The sequence below is a fragment of the Rhizophagus irregularis genome, chromosome 21 (assembly GCF_026210795.1).
Source record: "Rhizophagus irregularis chromosome 21, complete sequence".
Classification (NCBI taxonomy): domain Eukaryota; kingdom Fungi; phylum Glomeromycota; class Glomeromycetes; order Glomerales; family Glomeraceae; genus Rhizophagus; species Rhizophagus irregularis.
Window position 1 is genome coordinate 2,916,624 of NC_089449.1, and position 26,772 is coordinate 2,943,395.

A 26,772-nucleotide genomic window follows, 5' to 3' on the forward strand; every position below is an offset into this window, starting at 1 on the left:
AATATAAATTATTATATTTATATATTTATTTATATAATCAAAAGATTTAATTGAAAAGTTCGCGCATTTTCATATAAACATATCAAGATTCATTTTGGTTTGTTTTTCATTCAGTTTATTTTTCGGCGAATGCCGAGAAAAATGAATAATAATATAATTTTTACTAACTTATGATTATGATTTTTGATTTCTCGTGGTAAAAAAAAAAAAATTTTTTTTAATGTAAAAAATGCAAAAAAAAGAACTTGGAAAGGCTACACCAAAAAAAAAAAAAATTGATTGAAGTCTTATATAAAAACTCGTAAAAAACTCTGAAAATTACCGTTGAAAAAAAAAATTCCTATCATTTTATTTACTTTTTCATCTTTATTATTCTTTATTATTCTTTATTATTCTTTATTATTATTCTTTATTATTATTATTTATTATTATTATTAAAAAAAAAACTTTCAAAGAACTATGAAAACAATAAAACACTTTTTAACTTGAACACTTTTTTTTTGAAGAAGAAAAAAAAAGTCGTAAAATAAAAATATATATTATATATATATTATTATTAATATTAAATTTATATAAAAACAAAACTTTTTGTATATTTACAATTTTATATTTACATTTTATTAAAAAAAAAATAAAATTTTTTTTTATTTTTTTTTATTTTATTATTTTATTAAAATTTTAAAATTTTTTACTGTTTTTCAAATTTTTTTTCAAATTTTTTTTTCTTATTAATCATATTTTATTTATATAAAAAAAATTCTTATCTTTAAAAAAAAAAAATCTTATATATATTCATCCATAATCTTAAATAATCTAAAAAACCTTTCGAATTATTTTCCGCCAAACGAAAACAAAACCGTAAGAAAAAAAAATCTACGACTTTTTTCGTTCCTTTCTTTCTTTCTTTTTTTTTTTATGCCAATTTTTTTTTTTAATATTGTTTTAATATTTATATATACATTGAAAAGAAAAAATAATTTATATGTATTTTTCGAAAGTATGGAATAATGCCGATTGAAAAAAAAAAATACGCTAATTTTGTTAATTTTGCTAATTTTGCTAATTTTTGCTAATTTTTGCTAATTTTAAATATTCGCTATTTACATTAAATCGATGATGATAATATTCTATTATGTATGCCGAAAGATAATAATATATTATATGTTGTTGTCTTCTAAAAAAAAAATAAAAATGTTTCTTAAAAGAAAAAGAAAACCCGCTAAATCTATATCACTTCCATTTGAGCCAACTGCGGGATTGGCGATTAACTAATATATTTCGTGTAATATGATGATAATATATATTTTATATATATATATATTTTTTTTTTTTCAATAATAAATAATAGGTTGAATAAGAATAAAGGTATTATAAATATATATCCAATTAATTAAATATTTCATTCGGACCGGGATTAATAGAAGTGAGTATATTATTATTAATTAGTCTGCGTACGTACACATATATTATATACATTATATTAAAAATTTTTTTTTATATATATGCGTGAAAAAAATAACTAATTCCCGCAGTTACCGCAGTAAAGAAAAATTCTTTTAGAAGAATAAACGCCCTTTAATTAATTCTTCATTGTTCTGAACGAGTTTTAAATCTTGGTAAGGTGAATATGAAGAAATTTTTCGTACTTCAACGACTACATCTGAAAAGACTCCATCTGAAAAGACACCGTCATTAAATGTGTCCATAGGTGATCTTCTCCAGTTTGCCAAGAAATTTTCTCTTAACCAAGGAAGATTCCTTATAAATCTTCTTACAAAAGCATAGATTTTATTTAAGAAAATATCTGTTGGATCAAAATCTGCAATACTGCTTCGATTACTTCCAGCGTCACTATAATTTGTAAGATTTTCCATTTCCATACTATGTTTATCATCATAATCAAAGTTTTGGAAATCACCACCATGTACACTTGAAGGTGAGGAAGCGAATTCAACACGATGAAGTACGACTTCGAATTTTTGTCTTACGGAAAAATGTTGTTGATTTGGTTCTTCAAATATAGGTCTTAATTCAAATCTTTCTTCTGGATCAATAACACTAAAAGATTCCATTTCTTCCGTCCAATCTTGACTTAAGAATTTTTCTCTTAACCAATTTTGTAATTGACCAACATCATTAAAACCTGTAGTTGGAACTTGTGGACCTTGACCACCTGTCATAGATTGAAGGAGTGGGGCAATAGTTCTACCTAAGAAAGGTCTCATGGCATTTAAATTATAATTTAAAACGATAGTTCCACTCATATAAGGAGAATAATTTGTTGAAGGAATAACAATATTTTGAGTTTGAACGAAAGGTGAAGTAGCAGCAGAATTTGGAGGACGTTGATATTGTGGTGATGGCAATATATAAGAAACTGAAGGTTGTTGTTGTGCAGGAACTTGAAGTTGATTTTGTGGAGATAAATGTAATGATTGAGGAGAACCTTGTTGTAAATATTGTGATCCAGTAGAAGTAGGAATAACAGGATTATTAAGATTCAAATTATAAATAGGATCTTCATCATCAACAAAATAAGAAGCTGAAGGATTTGCGAATTCATCCTAAAAGTAATAATAAATTATTAAAAAAAAAAGGTAAGAAAATGAAAATAAAAAAAATTTTAAAATATTTTAAAAAGTCATTAAAAAAAAAGAAAAGTTGAAAGTACCTTGGAAGGAATAGTAGGTTGACAAGCGGACATCATTTTTTGGAAATGTTCCCATCTTAATCTAGCAGCATTATCTAATTCTTCAATTTTTTGTTTTATAGCTTTAATTTCTTCATCTTCATTATGTTGTTGAGGTTCTTCGTTAAATACAGGAGGGGAATAACTAGTATATTGACATCTATGTTTTGACTTTTGACAAGCTGTGCAAGAAGGAGTTTTTCTATCGCATTTAACCTTTCTCTTTTTACAACTTGCACATGAACGATTAGGATGACCTAAAGTTGCTGACATTGGGGAAGGAGGAGGAGTAGATAATAAAAGTGATTGATGGAAAAGATGTTGTTTAAGAAGTTGTTCCAATTCTCTACGTTGTTGCTCCTCTTGTTGAAATTGTTCAGGAGATAAAAATTGTTGTTGCTGATAAAACATTTTCTGGTTATTAAAAAAAAAAAATAAAAAAGGGGAGGGATGTTTTAAAGCCCTATTTATATAGATTTTTTTATAATATGAAAAGTGGTTTTAACTGATTATATATTAATTTTTTTTTTTATACAATTAATATATTTGAAATGAATTTTGAATTGTGTATTATGATCTAAAAATTAATTAATTAATTAATTTTTTTTTTTAAAGTAACAAAAAATTAAAAAAAAATTTTTTTTTTTCCTGTAGAAAAAATTTTTTAAAAAAAAAATCTAAAATTTTTTACGTTTTTTATAAAAAATTTAAAATAACAATATAAAAAAAATCGATTGTAATCAATTGTATATAATTTATATTATTTTATTATAAAAATCAGATCATCACATATATAAAATATTTAAATTAAAAATTTTCACATCACTTTTATATTATATTATAATTTTTTTTTTTTATATTATATATATTTATATATAACAATAAAAAATCCCAACACAATGTTAACATGAATGACATCAGTGAATATATTTGGGCATCTTTATAATGCAAAATAATAAAAAGTAAAAAAATTCATATTTTTTTTTTATTATTATTATTTTTTTTATACGATTATTATAATCATTATTAACCCACTTTTTATTTTTTTAAATTTGAAAGTAAATCTAATTTAATTTTTTTTTTTTAAAAAAAAATGTTATTCTTGCTTTTATTGCTTTTCGGCTTTTTTTGTAAATCAATTATAATTAAAGGGAACAAAAACATAAAAAAACATAAAAGCAATTTTTTTTTTTTAATTATTTATTTTTTTGTTAACAAAAAAAAACAATGGTAAAAAATGAATCGAGAAATTCAAATACTGTGATAAAATTTAAATTAAACTAATAAATATAAATTTTTTTTAAACACATTTAAAACGGATTAAAGTTAATTCTTTTTGGAAATAAGAAACTCAATGCTTTTTTTTTTTTGGACCTAATTTTAATAAAAAGCATAAAAGCATGAAAAACTCCTGAATAATCACAATCAACTAATTACAAATTTATTTTAATTGGATATATAATCATACATTTATACATTTATTTCAACCGTTTTACGATAATATTTCATTTTCATGTTCTGCATTATTATATTATTTCCTTTTTTTTTTTGTTGATATTTCCGAATTTATCGGTTTTATTGTAACTAAATATTGCTAACAAATACTTTATTTTATTCCAGTTAAAATTACGGAATTTGGAATCCCCTGTGAACCAATTTTATTTCAAAAGACCGCAGTACGGATCGTAATCACTGTCGTAATTTTTAGTAATTATCAGTCATTGTTAACTATTTTGTTATTCTCTTTCGGAGATCCAATACCGATATTTACACTTTTTATAGAAAAGAAATTTCCACGGAGTTCAATTCAGGTTAAAATGATGTCGTTGATGTCGTGTAAATTTTTTAAAGGAAAATGATTGTGATAATTATGACAACAATTACAGCGGCTTTCGTTATATTATATACGAATTTATATATATAAATGTGTTTGTGGTGTGATATGTATAATAAGTATAATATGTTGTGGATTATGGAGTTTTCTTTTTCGAATTACAATATTTACTACGCATTGATTCTTTTTTTAATCTTCTGGGGTAATCTGGGTAATGTTATTATTGTTATATGAAATATTGGGTTAGTGACTTAGTAGGTTAGTGGGTTTTTTTTTTGTGATTTAAAATTTATAACTAAAATTAATTGGGTGAGACATTTTTGCGATAATAATATTTTTTTTTTTATCCGAATGTTTATATTTTTAACCGAAAATTTTTCTTTTTTTTTTATATTTTTAATCTTTTTAGTAATATTTAGTAATTATTTTAATATTTTAGTAATACTTTAGTAATTTGAATTTGGAATTAAGCCATTTTTACTAATTAGGAAAGTCAAAAAAATAATTATTATGATTTCAATGACGAAGACAGTTTATTCAACGATACAGATAACAGATACAAACTTATTTTTAAAAAATTTCCAAATTTGGACCCAATCCCAATGAGTTTTATAATTTTTTTTATATTCCAAATGGTTAATGAAATTTTATTGATTATTGATTGTTGTTTTACTTTTTTTACTTTTTTTTTTTTCGAAATCAATTTTAAATGAATGAATTAACAATTTGAGATACAAGAAAAAAAAAATTTATTTTTAATTTTTTTTTTTTTCCGTAATATATCAAGAAATCAAGAAAAGGAAAGAAAAAAAATTAAAAAAAAATTAAAAAAAAAATACAATGAAAAAAAGAAATGAAAAGGTAAAAAAAAAAATTTTTTTATATAAATTTTTTATATAAATTTAAACGGTTTTGTAACGTTTTCGCGAAATTATTAATAATTTTTTTTTTCGAAAAAAGAAAAATTTTTCGATTTTTCCAATTTTTTTTACCAATATTTTTTTTTCACGAATTTTTTTCGATTATGAATGGCGTAAATAGGCGAAAATTGGGAAATTATCGGAAAATGATCTCCCTCAATTCTTTTTTTTCATATAAAATTTAAAATATCACAAAAAATTTACCATTTTCAATGACGAACCAATCAGATCTAAGCATTTTTGAACTTATGTATATAAATGTAAATATATAATAATAAAAATTACCGTATCATAAATTTTCCGATATATTTAGTATTTTGGCGGTCAAATAACACTTTAAGGTATAGAACATGGGCGCATTTTTTTTTTTTTGGCGCTTTTAATTTTTTTTTTTTACTACACTTTACATTTTACATAAAAAAAATAAATTGATTACTAATCTGCTTCAAAATTTTTAATTCTTTTTTTCGCAATTCTTTTTCGATTTTTGGTTAAAACAATCGTATAATTAAACATTGAATGCCAATAGGCAACAACTAGGAAAATTCTAGTAAGTACTATTTGTACTATTTTCTTTGTAAAATACTTTTTAAACATTATTATATATTTGTATTATAATAACATTCAGAATTGTTGTAACATTAAGGAACCATCAGGAACATTTCAGGATATTCAAAAATTTAAATATTGTTTGTATTTTTTTTAACAATTTTTAGAAATTTTAACTATTCTTGTCGATCCAAATTGTACTTTCATACTTTGAAACAATATCACTATTTCACTATTGGCTACTGCGCTTTTGCTGTGCAATTTCCTAATTTTCCGTAGTATTTGTTTTTATTCTCTTAAATAAAGACATACAATGGACTACTTCATCGGAGTAACGCTTTGTAATCATTTCCGTGAAAATTCAATAAAAACTCAGTATCGTTAGTTTGAATTGGTTTAAACTTTAATTGGTTTATACAATGAAAATGATTTACCGCAGAAGAAAAAAATCTTTTCAATGAGGAAAATCTTAAAGAAAAAATATATATATATATATATATTTTATGTAAACGTAAAAAATCACTTGGATACTAACCCAATTTATCCAAATTTAAAAAGGTATCCTAAAGATTTGAATTCGGAAACTGGTTAAATTAATTAAAAAATTAATATTAAATAACCTTTTGGATCTCCTAATTATTATTTTGATTAAAAATTACATTTATTTACCCGAAAAAAATGTACGTAAAATATTCCGTAATAATAATGTCAGACATAACAAACAACGTTTGTGTTTCCTAAGAATTACCCTTAACCTATCCTTTATTTAGTAATCATTAATCTATAACACTGCTCACTCATAGTTATTTCATATAACACTACTTTTTCATTGTGATGAACTAATTTTCTGATTATATAATAAGTTTATATAATAACTGATAGCATTATATAATAATAATTTTTTTTTTTTTTTTTTTAGGATACATTATACATTTTTTTATAGGATACATTTTTTTATAGGATGCCTTTTTTTATAGGTTACCTTTTTAAATTTTTAATACCCATTAATACCTTTATACCTGAGGAAATATGATAATTTTTGATGATTAATAACATTAATAACATTAATAACATTTATAACATTTATAACATTTATAACATTTATAACATTTATAACATTTTAATAGGAGATATTCTTGAAAAAGAGTTTTATGTGGTTTTATGTGCGACTTTTTCAAATAAAGATATAAAAGATAAAATTGTAAAAATATGGTATAAAATTATGTAAAAAATATATAAAAAATTGTTATATAAATATAAAAAATCGAATGTTCTATTTCCTTAATTTATAAAAATAGTAAAAATTGCCAAACTTAAAAAGGAAAGATGATTTAAATGATATAAAATGATTTAAACCAAGTTTTACCAAGTTTACAAGTTTATCAAAGTTTATCAAGTTTATCAAGTTTATCAAGTTTATTAATATATTTTTAACTAAACTATAAATTCATTTATTCAATTTTATTTTAAAATATTTTTTTTTTTTGATAAAAAAATCTTATCAGATAGTTTTCCTATCGTCGTTAACTTAATATCACCGTGGTACCAAAGGATATACCTGAATAATTATAAGGAAATTATTATTTTTTTTTCTCCAATATTTTTCCGTTATTTTGTCAATTTTAAACTTTCTATCAAGAAATTAACCGAGTCTTAATTTAGTCAGTTGGCTTTTTATTACATATATTTTTTTTTACTTTTTTTTTTCTTTTTCATAATATGTAAAACATTAAATTTCTTAATTTAGGCAAAAATTATAATATGAAAAAAAAAAAACCTGAAAATTTTCAAGAAATTCAAGTTTTTTTTGAAACAAAGAGAAAAAAAAAAAATTTTTTTTTTCCTTTGACAAGTCAACATTTTATGACATCAAAATAAATAAAAATAATTTTTTTCTTGAATAATATTTTTTTTTTTTTCGGAATAATTATTTTATCATTGTCATTATAATAATACATAAATAAATATTATTTCATAATATATTATTATTAATAATAAATATTATTTAATAATTAAATATTATTTTTAATAATTTTAGAAAAAAAATATAAATACATTTAATAATTGACAAATATTTTTTTTTTTATAATTAGTAAAAGAGTTTTTCATGATTATCTAGCAAATGTTTTGAGATAAAAATAAACAATAAATAAATATCTTGATGAATTTCATAAAGAAAAATTCCATCAAGAAAGGTAGAAATGGCTTCGCAAAAACAAAATTAACAAAATTGGATATTTTTGGTTTCAGTTTTTATTTTTCTTTGTTCTTTTCGGGTAAAATGTTTTGAAGCAAATATATAAAAGAAAATTTCATCATAGTACCAAAATGCAATTCTGCCAATAATTATTACCTACATGGTATCACATTTAAACCAAAAATATAAAATTTCAAGTTTTTTAACAGGTAAATTTTTGTAATGATTGACAAAAAAATTCTTAACAAAGTTTTTTTTTTTTCGGCTGGTTAAAAAATAATGTAATGTAATACAAACGATTACATCGTTTAAGCCGATTTTTTTTAAAAAAGGAAATAAATGTGAACGAATAACAAATAATTATTCACGAATCAACATTTGGCGTAATTTATTTAGTGTAAATAACGTAAATAACGTGGCAAAATTAAAGTTTTTTTATAAAAATAAAATGAAATGAAAGAATGATTACTGAAAAAAGGAAAAACTTTAATAAAAAAAACAATTAATACAATTAATACAATTAATTCATTTGTTACTCCAATTTTTTATTATACTTTAAAAAAAAATGTGAATTTGAAATTTTTTTTTGAAACCAAATTTTTTTTTTTCGTAAAACCGAAAGAAAAAAAAAAATTAATAATAATCAGCAGCGAAGCACAACATTTTTTTATTAACAATAAAAAAAATGGAATTTTTAATCCTTTCGAACCAAACGTTTGGTGAGTTTGTTATACAATTCGAGAAATTAAAACATTGTGTCAAAAAAAAATTTTTATATTTTAATTGGTTATTTCTAATACATTATATAAACTTTATGAATATTGTATGAACTTCCAATTTTAAAAAAAATGTTCACAGTACCCTATCCATTTATAAAATTTGAAATCAAATGATGTCTGGCTTTCATCTAAGACCATTTTGACAATGTGGCGGTTTTTTAGTATTTACGTATTTACATATTTACGTATTTACGGAATTTTTTTTTCTAGAGATCTCCTAAAAAGGGGAATTTTAAAATGAATTAATTCATATTCATTTACATGTCGCAACAAACAAATATTGAAATAAAAAAAAAATTTTTAATTCTTTGATCCCTTATAATTGGTAGGAAAAAAAATATATATATATATATATATATAATATACATTATATAATATATATATTATAATATAATATTTGTAAAAAAAAAATGTCAAAATAATTATCATAAAAAATAAGAAGATCAAAAGTAAAACATGGACGATAAACTACAATTGGTAATCGGAGTGAACTCGGAGTAACAAGGTTTTACATTATTTAAATTATTTAAATTATTTAAATAGATAATGAATGATAAAATGATACGCAATATCGCAATATGCCCAATATGCAAATGAGATAAGATAACAAAGTTGTGAATCTTTTTTTTTTTGATATTTTGATATTTTTCCTCTTATTATTTTAAAAGGAGTTACTTTATTTTGTTATTTTTATAAAAGATCTTCATGTGATATAATAGAATGAATGAATAAATAGAATTTCGAATTTTTTTCAAATAAAAAGAAAAATTTTATAACATGATATTCATATAATAAACATTGATGCAAGGTAAATGCATCATATTTACTTATCTAAACTACTCTAATATATGTTTAAAAAAAAAAAAGACCCAATAAGGAAATAATCTCTCAGGTGACTCAGAGGCACCTCAGAGAACCATTTTTTTTCTGATGTAGATTATTTGCGGAGATGAAATTATCCTATATTCTCCGTAGTGCGTGTACTTCATGAGATAATACCTTATGACCAATGATTACAAGTATAAAAATCAGTACACAAAAGATAAGATGATAGATAAGAAAACATCAAATTTTATTATTCTCACACATTCATTCATCTTCTTTCCCCCACACATAACACACAATAATATAATATAATATTTATACATGCGTTATTGATTATTGATATGATTATGATTTTATTGTTATCATCTATTATGTTATGTAGTTTGACGTATCACAGTATATTTACTGCGGAATTGTTTATCAACTAGGGGGGATATAATTATATGATAAGAATAGTTTCATAAATAATATCAGGTTTTAGATTATTTGTCATGTTTGAGATTTTGATAATAAAAGAACGTTTCCATTTCGAGAAAAGTTGAAGAATATTTAAAAATGTGTGCATGACGGCATGACTTAATATGCAAACATGGAATTTTGTACAATTTGTCAAAATTATTCCCATCAGATGATAAAACCAAGAAAAGATTTTCCACTCTACTTATTATTATAATGAATATCAAGTAATCATGATTGGATCCTTTTGAACGAACGATATCAAATAATAATATTTTCTCAATATGGAAAAATCCTGACGAAGATGAAATTAATTGTTTGGAATTCCACAGAAGTTTTTTTTTGTTTATTTAAAAAAAAAAAAAATTGATGAATTAAATAAATAAAATGATAAATTCAAAATAAATAAATAAACATGAAATAAATAAATTTTAACAAAGAAAAAAAAAAAATTTATTTATTTATTATGAAGTAATATTATATGTGATGATATATGTATGTATGTGTTGTATGTGTTGTATTTGTAGAATATTCATCAAATTATAAATAAATAAATTTTGATGTTGTGTAATCGGAACACAATTTATAATTTATCACTTATTTATTTTTATTTATTAAAAACGTGTAATTTGATATGGGAAAATTATTTTTGCGTTATTTATTATTATTATTATTATTTTATTTTTATATATTTATGGATTTTTATGGATCCAAGAAAATCATTCTTTTGACTGATCATGCATTAAATAAGTAATCATGAGACCTAATTTTTTTTTTGAATTAAAAATTCTTTCGATGTTCTATTATTAAATTTTTAGCGAGTGAAATTTTGATTATTTCTTATCTCTGTTACATTTTTCGGATGCACATGTTCATTTTATCATACAACTATTTGCGGATGCTAGCTCCGAAATGTGAGACATTTATTAAATACATTATCATTTTTCTTTAAATATCTTCTATCTTTAATTTTTCTTTGTTTATTAGTTTATTAGTTTTAAAAAATTTAAACCTAAAATGGAATAAAATACAATAAGCCTTACAAATAAGTCTTTTTTTTTTCTCGCGTGTCCAAAAAAAAAAACATGATTTGATATCACATATTAAGAAAAATTTTAAATCCTGGATTTTTTTTTTAAATTAAAAAGAAAATTTTTTTTTTATTAATTGAAATCCTTTTAAAGAATTAATCTACCGAATTATCCTGTATTTAAAGAATAATATGTATGCAGTAAATTAAATGTTAATATTACACGATCCAATCGTATAATTTTTTTCAATAAATTAAAAATTACTTAACCTTTGATTATAAGTTTTTTCTAACATGTATTATGTATAGATTACGTTATTAATCGATTATACGTATAGATTATACATTATCGATTATACGAACATTATCGATTATACGAATATATATTATCGATTATACGAATATATATTATCGATTATACGATTGTACGTATCGATTATACGTACATTATTGACTATACGTATCAATCGATTATACGTATCAATTATACATTATTGACTATACGTATCAATCGTACAGTATTTCGTATACATTATTGACTATACGTATCAATCGATTATTGACTATACGTATTATACGTATTATACGTATTATACGACTTATACGACTTATACGTACGTATTATACGGATCGATTATAATTATGTGTACCGATTATACATATATACATACAAATATTGATTAATCCATATCGATCTTTTGAATATTAACACTTATTCTTCCCTTTATTGAGAAATTTTTAATTGTTTCTTATTAGTCTTTCCTATATAACGTAACGTATAATCAATTTCTTTGATTACATTGAAGGAAATAAAATAAAACCGCCAAAAAAGCCACATTACCAAAATATTTTTTTAAAATCCATCATTTTCAAAAAAAAAAAAAAAGATCCCCAAACTTGAGATAATATAAGGTGACTCCTTTTGTGTTCTTATATATATATCTATGTTTAGTTAATCTCTCTATTTAGTTAAAAAATCGATTATTTTAGTAAGTGAAATATGTGAAAAAAAAATTTGTATAAAAAAAAAAGAAAAAAGAATTTCTTTTTTTACCTTGTTTGACTTATTTACTCTTTTTTTTTTTGCTGACAAAACTTTTTTTCCTCGATCCCCTTTCATATTTTTTTTTTATTCTGGGCTAAGGAAAAAGTTTATTTAATAAGGCTACTGGGGCTAAAAATCTACATGGGCTGGGTTAAAGTTAGTTTTTCTCTATAAAAAAAGGAATCGATCTTCATTAATTGAATACATATACATATATACATGTAATACAGTATTTTAAAGAACGAAAATCTAATAGGAATAAAAAAAAAATGCAAATAATAACAATAATAGCATCATTTGAATGATGTGACAAGTTATTATTTACTTTTTATTTTTTGATTTTTTTTGATTTTCAAATGAAAAAAAAAAAAAAAAAAAAAAATGAAAAGCAATACAATGAATGATTCCAACTTTTTTGAAGTTAAGGGGTGTGGGGTGTGTTACCCAATTACTTGATCGAAAGGAGGTAATTGTAATTTTAATTTATACAAATATAGGTTATTGGTTGCATCATCAGTTATTGACCGCAGCATAAAATGTATTACAAATACTCACGGAGTAATTTTTTGGGGGGGAAAGAAAAAGTAGTGAACATAATAATGAATGGACATGTGGCTTATCAAATGATCAATCAGGAAGTTATATACTCTTTATTTTTTTTTTTATTTTTTTTTTACAGGTATTTTACAAGTTCTAAAGAAGAAATATATTTTTTTTAAAAAAAAAAAAAAAAAAAAATTTCTCCTTATTAAATAGGAATCGATGAACAAGTACTATGAAGATTAATAACGAATTTAGATAATAAAATTGGCGGTGTAAAAATTAATTTACGAAAAATGGTAAAAATCTATGTAATTCTTAATTCGTTATTAAGAGCCTCGACTTAATATGGTTTATTAAAATTTGAATCCGGAGCAGTTTTTTTAAAAAGGATTCAAATATTCAAATATTCAAATATTCAATATTCAATATTCAATATTCAGTATTCAATATTCAGTATTCAGTATTCAGTATTCAAATATTCAGTATTCAATATAAAAAAAAAAATTCTAACAAATAAAAATAAACTTGCCAAAAAAATTTCTTGCCAAACTTGTCAAAAGAAAGAAAAAAAAAAAATTCTTTGATTATTAAATAATTTATTTTTTGCTTACAAATGTTATAAATCAAACACAATTTTTTTTTAAAAGACAATTTAATAGTCATTAATTATGGCTGATGTAATGATTTAACCATGTTTGTAAATCCTACGGTACAACCATTTAATACCCTTGGGCCGTGAAAAAACCTTTTATCCAATCATTATTGAATAAATGGGCCAATTAAACAATGGGTAATGTGTTGTGTCGTAATTATTGAATGCATGCATAATCTGTGAACCCTGTGTACCTGCACACATTGTCTTAATTTATAAATAACATACTTATTATGATATCATTTATGTTGTAGCCCAATCGTGTCGGGTATAATAAAACGCGTAAAAAATCAAAGGAATCTCGCTATTCACCGTTATATTATTAATTCGTCATTATAAAAAAAAAATTTTTTTTATTTAACGTTTTTACGTTTTTAAAAAAATGATTTTAAAATCGATTTTGAAATGTAATTATAAAAAAAAAAAACAGGTTTATTTGTTTATTTATTATTTAATAGAAATATAGAATGATCTTTTTCTGTCAATTATCTAGCATATAATCTTACAAATTTAATTGACATAAATGGATAATTCATAAAATGCAGCAACAAAATTTACAACTTCATGATTGGATCATGAATCAATAAATCAATAATTGTGCAAGTATCAAGAAGAGAACATCACATACATAATAATCTAATAATCTAATAATCTAAAAAAAAAAAAAAATTTTTTTTTATTAATATAAAAATGGTTCAATTATTGGTGTGATTTATTTGTTCTTTAAAGGTAACAATTAAATAAGTTACATTGCATTTTTTTTTCCATATTACATCAAATGAAATAAATATAAAACATTTTTGTTTTTAGGAGTACTTTGTGAAAATGTGTCGAACTTAAATTTTAATGAATTTAAATTAATACCCATTGAATCGTTGAATAAATTAATAAATTACCCGTTGAACAAGTAAAAAAATATTATTTCTATAAAGACTATAATGGAATTTCCAATAAAATTTATTTATTTATGACAATACAATATGATCAATATGATCAACTGCAGAGAATGTGTGAACGCGTACATCCCTTTTACAAGTTTATAAAGTATTTTTATTGGATTTATCACAATTTATTTATTTTTTTCCTTAAAAAAAAATTTCATGTGATTACATTAAAAAATTTAAATGAAATTTTTTTTTTATGTAGATTTTTAGAAGATTCGATAAACATGTAAGAATCATGTATGAATTTTTAAATTTGAAATTATAACATTGCATCGGAATTAATCCGTTCTAATCCAATCATTTAACTGATAAGAATTAATAGAAATTCATTCACATTTGATCTGCCAAGACATGTAGATCTTTCTAACAGTGTATATTCCATATTTATATCTTATTGGGTCAAGTTTTATTTTTATTTATGAAAAAATTTTTTTGAATATGGTATGATATTGAAACACATATATGTACATATTAAAATTTTTTCTTCTTGGCTAAGTTTATAAGTCTCTCTAATAAGGAATTCGATACGAATATATATATATACTTATATATATATTACAGTATATAATAATAATAATAATAATACATATATATGTATATGTATATATATATATATATTTAAATTAAATGTTATATTTAGAATAATACATTAAAATGATTGATTATTCTAAATACATTCGTAACCGATACCCGTTACTTTTATCGGAGTAATTCAATTAAAATTCTTATGAATATTAAGGATTTTCCAAATGACGCGACATTTTTGGTAAATATTATAATGAAAATCATGTAATAGAGATAGTATGAGAGTTTTAAAAAAAAAAAAGAAACCCGGTACAAGTACGCGTTATCAAATGATTCTTTGTCATACTATCTTATCATTGGTCGGATAAATAAATGTTTAAACATAAAAAAACCATGCTGCGGTCATTTCCCCTCTTTCATTATCATTATCAAAGAAAGAAGAATAATAATAAATAAATAAAAATCAGATCATATCATTCGCTCGTAATCTCCCCCAAAATTTGTTTCTTTATTCATGCAATATATTAAATACAATGCAAATACAGTATGATAATCTTAAAACTGGTCAAAGGAATTTTTGATTTTCCGAAAAATTCACAAGAAAAAATATTTTTAATTCGTTTATACAGAATTTTGTACTCAATCTTTGAAACTCTCCGTAATACATTTCTTTGTTATTTTTTATCATAAACAAATGGATCAAATCAAGTAAAAAAAAAAAAAGGGACAAAGGAAAAAAGCAGGGGGTGAGAGGTTTTTATTAAGTTTTATTAAGTTACCATTTTTTATTTTCTTGGCTCATAAAGGTTTAAACTATAATTTTTTAGGTTGATTTCAGATATGTATTCATTAAAAAAAAAAATTTATGAAATAATGAAATCAGATAAGGTAATTACTAAATCAAAATAACAAAAGGTGATTTGATCATTTTTATCCTGAATTGATCCTGAGTCATTGTTTTAATATTAAAAGTAAGTTACCATAATAATATATGAATCAAAGATTCAATTTTTAATTACATAATTTAACGAAATATGTAAAACAAGATAAAAAAAATAAAAAATAAAAAATAAAAATATTAAATAAACTTGAAGCAATCGAGTTACACAATCAATGCATGTAATCTTCTATCTACGCGCAAAAAAAAAAAAAAAATATTGATTTATTTCTTATACCAATAAAGCTTATTCTACAAAAGATGAATGAAAACGAAAAAAGTTAAGTAAGAATGTAAATCGAACCAAAAAATTTTTTTTAATCGCCGAATTCAATTACCCTCCGTATAATCACCATGTATGTATTCCATATTTTGTTTAATTAATTTTAACCGCCTTTTAAAAGTATTATGTCGATCATTTTAAATTCTGATGTTAAATAAAAAAGCCATAATACCAATAATAAAAAATAAATGATTTTATCAAAACTTTTGCGAAACAATGTTTATAACTATAATTGAAATAAGGTTCAAATAAACCTTAAACAACAAAACATGTTTCTTTTCCATACTTTATAAAAAAAAATTCTGTCGATCATTTCCATGTCAAGACCATGGAATATGGGAATATTGTAGTAGCTTCTACTGAAAAAATTTTATGCAATTAATAATTTTTAATTACTAAGTTTTCAAACACAAATTTTTTAAAAGAAACAATTATCTTGGCACAATCATTACTTATCGTTGGGCGGCTTTTGGGCGTATCAAAAAAAAAAAAATGAAAAAAATCTTGTTTATGTATTTTCGAAGTTTTCCAAAAGATTTTTGTAATTCGGATAAACTATTGTTTAATAGATTGGGTTCTTTTTCACGCGTTAGATTCTTTCCTTTAAATTATTCTCACAAAAAAGGAAAATAAATAAAAAAAATATAAAAAAGGGATTTTTTATGTTAGGCGGCAACATGTTATCCCAGATTACCTTACTTCGCGTATAAGCCACATTTCAAATGCTAAGCCGATATGACAGGGATCGCTTTATTATCCGAGATCTACATTAAATTCCATGGAATAATTATGCAACTATTCAATCACATGACTTCGCTCATTCATCATTTGTGTTAGGCATTTTTTATGTACTGCCTAAATGGTTTAAACGGGATAAGTTTTTTAAATGTTTCAGAATTTTCCAAATTCCAAATTTTATTAATTTTTTAAGTAAAAAAATGTTATATAAGCCACAAATCATAATATTATTCTCAAATCGTCACATTTAATAATTTAATAAAAAAATCAGCCCGTAAAAGCGGTCGAGTAAAAAATCAAAAAAATGTTTTTTCGCATGTAAATAGGGATTTCCAATTTAGGAAAATTGACTATCCTGACCATCGTATAATGTAGATGCATAATATGGTATTACTATCAAAACCGCTGTTTGCATTAATTACTAAAATTTATTTTTTATTTTCTATATTATGCATGCAATCAGCATAGCCTCAAAGAAAATCAAAAGTAACTCTCAAATGTGAGAATATTATTTATTTTTTTTTCTTTGAATTTGTTACCTTATCAAGTAATAATTAATAGGAAATATTGAATTTTACGCTATTTGTAAAATAATAGACTGCCATTTTTCTAAATTTAATGATTACGGCCGTTTCGTAAAATTGAATGAATCAAAAATGTATAGTTTTCTTGATTTCTTTGCATAGATTGATAAAGTACATTATCTTGTGTTAGAGTAGATTAGAAATTTTTTGATTGTACCAATTTATTAAAGTTGAACAATAAAAGAAATACACTTATTATTCAAAGAAACTTGTATTGTAAAAAGCCAAAATGTCAAAATTATATCACAATGTATTTTTTTCTTGAAGAAAAAAAGAATAAATGTTCTTTATAATGAAAAATGTCAAAAATGTACGATTGTGCATACTAATAAATTATTGATAATGGATATTTTTATTTTTGAAAGGTGCATTACATATATTCTTTTTTTTTTAAATAAAGAATTAAAGAAATCAATATTTTTGTTAAAATAATTTGGATTATAATTTAATTAAATATATACATCCGAATAATCCGATATAATTTAAAGCGTAACACCCCTACAATCATGAATCGTTACTAAAATGATCCTATGATACGAAAAATATTACACAACATTCCAGTCACGTAGTTACGAATAACTTTTTCCCTACTCTTAAAAAATCTCAGTCTTCACAGCAGTATACGTGATTATCAACGAGACCTTTTCCATCAAAATAATTTCTCGTCAAAATTTCTTTTACATTCAGATTAGCAGATATGTATATAGAATATGGTTAAACCTTAATGCTTCGCTTACCTGGTTGATCGACTGAAAACATTGATGGGAAGGGAGACTATTTAAATTTGGATTCTGATTTAGAACCTGATCTAAGAGAAATCATATTGGGAACTATACTATTTAGAATCTGATCTAAGAGAAATCATTTCGGGAACTTCACTCACCTTCAACCGTGTTCTTGAATCATTGATGATTATATTCAAAATCTGCTACCCAATTAACCTAATGCTTAACCTAATGCTTAACCTAATGATGTCATCAAATTCCTAAGTGATTGAACTTCAACCTTGGACTCATAAGAAGGAATATATGAAGGAATATATGGACCATTATTTATCCATGCAACATGATCAAACGCAACTAATTTGACGGTCATGAGGTTAATGAATATGCCATATGTTCATCAACCGTTAGTATCATAATAGATTGCTATGATCATTTTTTAACATAATAAGTGAATTATCTAATACCTACAATTAAATTAATTTATTATATACGGATTAACTGAAATTTTAATTCTAAATCAGGGTATGATAAATGATAATACATATGTCAATGTGTGGGCTGCATAAGGAAGTTTGTTTTTCCTAACCAAAAAGAGAAAGACAATTTAGAAAAGTTAAAAAAGGGCTAAAGGCTTTTGTGAAACCAAAATATTATACCGGCTGTAATCAGATGTTTCGTCCTAAATTTTTTTTATAGATCTAACCACTAAAAAAAATTATTTCTCGAAACGCCATCTAAATATTTTGTTTCTAAATTAAAAGCCACCCTATTTTTGTAAATTTTAAACTAGTACTTTATTATTATTATTTAAAAGGGTTATTATTTAAAAGGGTTATCATTATTTAAAAGGGTTATCATTATTTAAAGGGTCACGGGTTTGGGTTTGAAATTATTATCCCTTCTTCACAAAATCCTTCTTCATAAAACCCTTCTTCATAAAAGAAGAGAAAGAACCAAAAGCTCCATCAAATTCTGAATTCCATCATACCTAATTTTCGATGTATTTGAAGTTGAATTTAACATAAATTTAACATTAAATTCATATTAAATTCATTAATGAAAAGGAACATCAAATTATCGTTAATATAACAGATTGAAATTGAAATTTTTTAAAAAATCTAATAATATATTTTAATAAAATAAATTTATTATTGATAAGCATTGAGGATAAATGTGATAAGTATCGTTCATTATAGAATTACAATAATAATAAAATCTTACCATCACTTCTAATACATTTAGAAAAGTGCCGAAACATGTCCACACAGCCGGTATATCACAGATTAATGCTGCCCGAGTGTCTCTTCCGTTTGGAATTCGTACGTCTGGTCTAATGTTAATCCATTCCAAAGTAATTCAATTGTCACCAAATAGTGATTTATCTTATGTAGACTCACTTCATTCAGCCGAACTTTTTTTAGATATTCTCATTAATGAAAAATCTTGATCAATATAATTCTGATTTTTCAATAAATTCCAGCCAAACATTATAATTTAATAAATCAAATCATCAGATTGACTACCGGAATTCTGTCATGCTCGAGTCGCTACGCCTTTATTATTTCCACCTTTATTTTTGTAGCAATATTTACATCAAAATCAAGGTGATTCTTTTAATATTTCTACAAAGTCCAAAATATCCATACGGAAAGACTTTTTCGCGTTATTAATGATGTGATCTTTCTCAAAGGGGGCCGGCAACTTCTCTTTTCCTCTGATTTTCTTCATCTTCCTCCCGATTTTTTTTCTCGAGATGATAAATGATTTTTTTTTTTAATTTTACTTGTATTTTAGTCTGACTTCAGTAAATAATTGATTTTATCGCTATTATGATATGACGTCAATGTTTAGTTGTCTTTGCGTCAACTCGTCTACAAATCTCTTTCATACGTTGTTTGCCTTTGCGTCAACTCGTCCACAAATCTCTTTCGTACGTTGTTGAGTATTCCTTATAATTTATATACATTTATTATATTAATAAAATTATTAGTTTTATATGAAATTAAATACGTCAATATGAACAATAGATAATGTAGCATGAAATCAAGTAGAATTTTACCTATTTTGCTTGTTGTTAGCGTTTTTTTTGAAATGGAAGTCATTAAATACAATCATTAAACTATCAATCAAGTTTGATTAAACCCGCAAAATTATTCGTCTAAAGTAAGATTTTTTTAAAAAAAATTATTAAAATAACAATAATATAAACAAATATATAAGTTAATATTATTCTTTTTTAAATAATAATATATTTATTAAAATTAAAGTAAGAATTTAACGATGGTGTGTATAAATGAATAAGAAAGAACTCAACTTTATTTATCGTGGATAAAACAGGAGTAAGGTCCAAAAAAAACAAAAAAGAAATAAAAAGAAATAAAAAGAACAAAAATAAAAAACAAAACAAAATAAAATAAATATTTAATAAACACTTTCAATTAAAATAACAAAAGAAAAAGTTCCTGTTACGGTTCAAGTAACTTCAAAATATGCACTCTTTTAACGTCATTATGAATGAGAAAGGTCGAAACAAATCAAATTCTTAATTAAAATTTTTAAGTAGATTATCGCAAATACGACAATCATGTGATTTATACAGTGAAAATTCGATAAACCGGATTTATCGGTTTCACTAAAAATATGGCGATATATTATACTGAATTTTAAGAATTTTTTCATGCTAATAAAACTAATATACATTATATACATTATATTTTAATTTTTCATCTTAGTTTAAGTCATAGAGGTCATGAAAATGAAAATAAAATATTTTTAATTGAAAATATAAATTCAGCCAGAATTAAGATTTTTATAATTCCGGCCAAAATAAAATTTACCGCATTACGTTCTTCGATTTTATTGGTTTATGAGCACGTGATACGATACGTCGAATCATTTTTACTATAATTGGTTAGAAGTTATAGCCGCGACTTTACGTAAATTCGGTATATCGAAACTATTAAATTTCGGATAAAATTTTTTACATGATCAAGACATTTTGCTATTCTTGATATTCAAGAATATTGAATCATTTTGTAAGTTAGAGGCGAGTTAGTGCTCAAGAAATCCCCCTCTTTAAACGTCCGCTGCTTATTTAGTAAGTGAAAAATAGTTTCACTCACATTGGACTTAAACTTTCGACTATATATATGTGAATCAATAAAATAACGAATATGTGATCCTCATCTCTATTCTAATGTCTTTATAATAAATGTATCCCTGATATCAAATGGAGCGCAAAATGCGCACACTTGGCAACTTATCATAATTCACAAATCTTGAAAGAAGTATGGGATAATTATACTATAAATATTAAATAAGTGCATTGCCTTCGATATATGCTAATTATGAAGGTATCCTCATAAGAGTTTAGAGATTGGACTTGCATTCGTAACTCGAATTAAGAAAAACTCGAGTAAAACTTGAATAATCCTTTACCACATTAAATAAATCTTTATCTCACCCCAAGAACGGAAAGAAATACTCAATAATTCATATCTAAACAACAAACAATAAATTTGCTTTTGTCTATTAATCGGCGCAGATTTATTGGACATCATCTTGATCCGTTTCCTACACAATATATTGCATTTATGCGTGTTCTACGCGTAAATGTTTGTTAATTAGTAAACATGTATAACATTCAATGAAAGTTTTTACTGGCCAAACAAACGATAAATGTATATAATAACAATGTTTAAAATAAATCAAAATTGGGAAGTATAAAGATATAATCCGTCTTCGCATATATATATATTTATATTAAAAAAAATAATTTAATAGAAAACACTTTAAAATAATATGCTTTTTACATAAAAATAATAAAAAGAGTGTTACTGCTTACTGTAGAAGAATACGTTTCTTGAGAAGAAATCTAAATAAATAACGTTTGCCATGTTAAGAAGAATAAGACAGTTGCCAAGTTAATCCGGGCAATCTATGGGTGCCTCAGAGACTAAACGTGATGCCCCTGGTGTATTTTCCCATTTTTCAATGGCTCTTCTTTTTAGAAATTGGAACCGGCATTCACCCTTCAGATAGATTTACTGGTTCCATCGATTTGGATTTAAATCTGAATATAAATGCAAACCCGGATATAATAAAACCAGATGGTTCGTTTCGTCAGATAACTGAAGAAACTGAAAGAATCGGATATATTATAAATCTGGAAATAAATTTGGTCCAAACCTCTACTTCTTTTTATTAACATGTTAATATAAAGCGAGTCCTTAATAATCTCGCATTTTAAAACTATTAACTTTTAAATTCAATGATTGATTTAAAAAAATTACAAACAAAATTTGATGAGCTCAATTTCTTTTATTTTTATTCTATATTTGAAACTTATTCGATCATTAATTTGAAAATTTTTTCATAAACTCATAATTAATTAGTACATTGCAATTGGCATTTCGGATTTCGAAATTTATTTCATTAACAATTACTGTATAATTATCTAATTCGTGTATAATTACGACAGAAAAAAATAAAAAATTAGTGACATGTATGAAATAAGCTATGTAAAGTAATTTTTGCGGAGATTGTTTTTTTTGAAAATTTCCTGTATTAAAAGAAAATATTATAAATAAAATCATTATCTGTTAAGAGCTGCGATTTAATTAATTTATAAAAATACGTATTCTAGTTTTATTTATTTAACGTGTGATTTAAAAATAAATAAAATAAAAATAAAAATTCAATTCTTAGCAGATTTTATTATTTTAATTCCTTATATTTTTAATCAATTACACACTCTCTTATTAATCATCAAATTTTGTCAATAGATTATCGCTTGAGTTTAATCTCTTAATAATACAAAAAAATCATACATAAAGAAGCTATTGATATGGTAAATAAGCATTATTGTTGACTTATATTGGTAGAACGTTCCCTTCGGACATCCATCAATTACGTTGTTGTAATTGATTAATAACATTATCTTTCAGTTACGATATGTATGGTCTTCCCGGAATTTTAATATAGTAAGTATTGAAGTCAAATTCTACTAGACCACAATCTATATTTTAGGAACTTTCTTTTGCTAAGAAAATAACTCCTCAGTTTTAAAAATCTTGTACATTTTCGCATTTCCACCATAGTCAAAGCATGTAGTTGATGCTGTATTATAACCGGTTTTATTATCACGCATTCATCACTTCATTCGTAGGATCACTTTTTCTTCTAATTATCATATACACCCGATATTTTGGCAAAAGAAAGTTCCAACAAGCCTAATATTTATTTGCATATAAAAACAACAATACAAACCTGCCAATCCTTGTTATATCTACAGCGGATGAGAATTTGATTTTTACTTTTTTCTTCTTTAATAGGAGCATACAACATACTGGTTCTGGGCTTCTGGCTACTTCATAATCCTCTCCTTTTCCCATAACGCGCTAGCTTACCATTATGAGAAGGATATAACTCCTTTAAATAATCATCTAATATAGTATAATTAATTAATATCTTATTGGATTTATTTCATTAAGATGCATCAAATGGTGGTAAGATCAAGTCTTTAGCATAAATAGATCATGTGCTAACTCATACTAAAGAATTTTTAAAAAATCAATACGGGTATTAGCAAACTATTTATCAATGCTAGAGGCATCAACTACTCCATTTTACTTAACATTCATAAACAAGAAAATTGATTCTAAAGCATATTCAAGAATTAGGAATTATATAAATAAGTAAACTTTGAATATCCATAAAATAATCATAAAAAATATCATTTTTAATTATCAGTTGACTTCGGAGCTTAGGATTTTTATTTATTTATTACATCTTTTGCAATTCTAGATATCTATAGTAGTGTTACAATGACCGCATTTATTAAAGCAACAAAAGTAGAGTTCCGACGGATGATCAATCTCTTCTCATTTATTTTTTGGAAAGAGACATTTATGTTTCATAATTTATACATTAGGAACTGCATTCGACGTAAGGTGATCAGACTATGCATTATTTAATTAATTGAACATAAAATAAATCTTAGTCGGATTGAAATTTTCATCCGTCAGATGATATTTTAATCCGTTCCTAATTTCTCCTCACTTTCATTTTTGAAAAGAAAGTTTTAAATTTATTAAATTATATACTGTATTATGATATTAGGATATTCTTAAAAAAATGCTCTTTTATATTTAAATGAGCATACAACTGTCAAAATGTGATTATCCGTCGGAACTCTAAACAAAAGGCGCTGGAATTTTATCAGAACTCAAGTGAAACCCTGCTGAAAGAGGTACCTGTGTTGCAACAAAATGGTTGTCTTATAAGGTGCTAGTTGAACTTTGGACATAGGTATTTTTGATATTTGAATCGAGTTTTTTGAGTCGGGTTATCTAACTTTTTTAAGCTCTTGATTAATAGAAGTATTGTGGTGAGATACATTTACGGCCAATTGTAAATAATGACAATAATTAAATTTAATGGAAATTTTGGGAGCGACTTATCTTCAAAGAGTGTATTTTATTATTAGTCATTTGATCATTGGTAATCCAAATGTTACAAACAGTTTATGGCCGAATTTTAAAATCGATGTATTAATTAAAGCGACATGCAACAAGGAGGTCTGGTTCTGTATTCGACTAACGTGGCTTTTGTAATCCCGGTAAATAACTTGTAAGAGAATGATGATCATTCATCATTACGACGTATTTGGCAATCGATCAACATTATCTCTTCTTAATTGTATTCCATTGTCTCATGATGGGACTGATAAAAATCTCTAGATAAGATACAACATATAAAACGAAGGAAAATGTCTACACAAAGATATTCAAGGACTCCTACTAATAATCAAACTTTTGAGGTATAAATTTATTCATTTACTTTAAAAAAGGTTGAAAAATTAACATGTATGTAAATTTTTCTTTAATACAGCCTCAAAAAAGTTCTCCTACAAAACATTTCACGTCTTCTGTACTACAAATCACGTCTCCTACACCACCTATACAGAGACAGCAACATGTAAATGTTCCTCATACAAAACCTAAACCAAACTACTTCCAACTTCCTTTTCTCGACAACGTAATAGAAAAAGTATACGAGTATCATAATCGGCAACAAGAAAGAAATACACCTTCATCTTCGGCACAATTATATGATCAACCATATATACATAATGGAGATGTGATAGAACTTTATGGACCCTCTTGTGGAGGTAAAACTACAATATTATATCATGTTATCGTTACTACCATTATTCCTAAATATTGGACGCGTAATAAAGAAGATGACGAAGATGCAAGGATTGAATTGAATGGACTCGGTAAAGGAGTATTATTTTTTGATTTGGATGGTAGACATAATATTAAAAGGTTATATACAATGATTATGTATTATTTAAGAAACAGGATTGAACAGATTGTAAAAGAACGAAATTCTCAAGAGGCTCAACAATATGACAAACATCAACAATTACCAACTCCTTTATCATCTTTGTCATCGCAACTATCACAAGAAGAACTTTATAATATCGATTCGCTTCCAACAGAACAAGAACTTGATATGATAGCAAGAAATTCATTGAAAAAACTTCATATTTTTCAGCCAAACATGTCAATTGAATACTTGGCAACATTACTTTCATTGCCAGAGTACATTAAAAAGATTCAAGAGAAAGAAGGATATGAATTCAATTATTTAATGATTGATTCAATTAATTCATTTTATTGGCAGGATAAATCTGAAGAAATAGGAGAACAAGCAATTAATTCGGGAAATGATGTTGATTCAGATTCAGATAATGATGGGAGAGGAAATGAGAGCAACATTAATAATATTGAATTGGATAATTTTGAGGCCATAAATGAAGGAATTGATCCAACATCTTCACCACCAATGTACTATAATGGAAGACAATCTCATTCAAGGTCAAGTATTAATAGCCTTAATAGTAGCACATCAAATAATCATAATTTTCAATATTATATAGTTCAAGCGCTACAAATATTGATTCAGTCGACTAATTTAATTATATTAGCAACAAATTGGGTGATATTTGGACCATCAGAACATAAGCAAAAAACGTTTTCCACAACAAATACAAATTTAAGAATCCCACAAGAACTAAATTACACAACAGTATTGTCACCATATTGGGATTCTTTATTAAAATATAAATTTGTTATAGCAAAACAATTATTACCACAATATTCTGATGATATAATACCACAAGTGGTTGAGAAAGATGAGAATAGAAGGAATTTATTGAAAGAACCTTTATTTTTTGGAAGATTGATTTTACCTAGTTGTGATGAAAAATGTGGTGAAATCTTTTCATTCAAAATTTCTGAAAAAGGTATTATGTGTGATTAAATAGATGTATCGATGGTTTTTAAATAAATTAATGTACTATTTGATACCCAATATAAATAAATATATTGTGGATCTGACAGTATCTCATATGATTCATATGATTCGAGGGTACCGTTTTAAGAAAAAAATTTATTTATTATATGCAACTACCATCTTTTCTGCATGAGTAATAAAAATAACGTTAAGCTA

The 26,772-nt window shown here is 24.2% G+C and overlaps 3 protein-coding genes across 3 annotated transcripts; 1 reads left to right on the forward strand and 2 right to left on the reverse strand.

Moving 5' to 3' along the window:
- Window positions 1–329: 329 nt before the first annotated feature.
- On the reverse strand, window positions 330–3,355 carry OCT59_014046 (uncharacterized protein). The gene is made up of 2 exons (XM_025313943.2): window positions 2,672–3,355; window positions 330–2,564 (listed from the first exon to the last, which is right to left on the reverse strand). The coding sequence occupies exons 1-2, from the start codon at window positions 3,098–3,100 to the stop codon at window positions 1,557–1,559; spliced, it is 1,437 nt and encodes a 478-aa protein (XP_025186225.1). The 5' UTR covers window positions 3,101–3,355; the 3' UTR covers window positions 330–1,556.
- Window positions 3,356–18,123: 14,768 nt separating this feature from the next.
- OCT59_014047 (uncharacterized protein) lies at window positions 18,124–18,625 on the reverse strand (the record flags this gene model as incomplete). Its single annotated transcript, XM_066141923.1, has 4 exons — window positions 18,124–18,171; window positions 18,268–18,338; window positions 18,414–18,426; window positions 18,536–18,625. 4 exons carry the CDS (start codon window positions 18,623–18,625, stop codon window positions 18,124–18,126), a joined length of 222 nt encoding a protein of 73 aa, XP_066002005.1.
- A 6,399-nt stretch (window positions 18,626–25,024) lies between these two features.
- OCT59_014048 (uncharacterized protein) lies at window positions 25,025–26,626 on the forward strand (the record flags this gene model as incomplete). Its single annotated transcript, XM_025313942.2, has 2 exons — window positions 25,025–25,075; window positions 25,147–26,626. The coding sequence occupies 2 exons, from the start codon at window positions 25,025–25,027 to the stop codon at window positions 26,581–26,583; spliced, it is 1,488 nt and encodes a 495-aa protein (XP_025186224.2). The 3' UTR covers window positions 26,584–26,626.
- Window positions 26,627–26,772: the final 146 nt, after the last annotated feature.

Bases quoted from the DNA above. Each gene is read 5' to 3' on its own strand.
- OCT59_014046 (XM_025313943.2), bottom strand. From the start codon at position 3,100: ATGTTTTATCAGCAACAACAATTTTTATCTCCTGAACAATTTCAACAA. The intron at 2,565-2,671 runs GTACTTTCAACT...TATTACTTTTAG, and splicing joins AACCTACTATTCCTTCCAAG to GATGAATTCGCAAATCCTTC.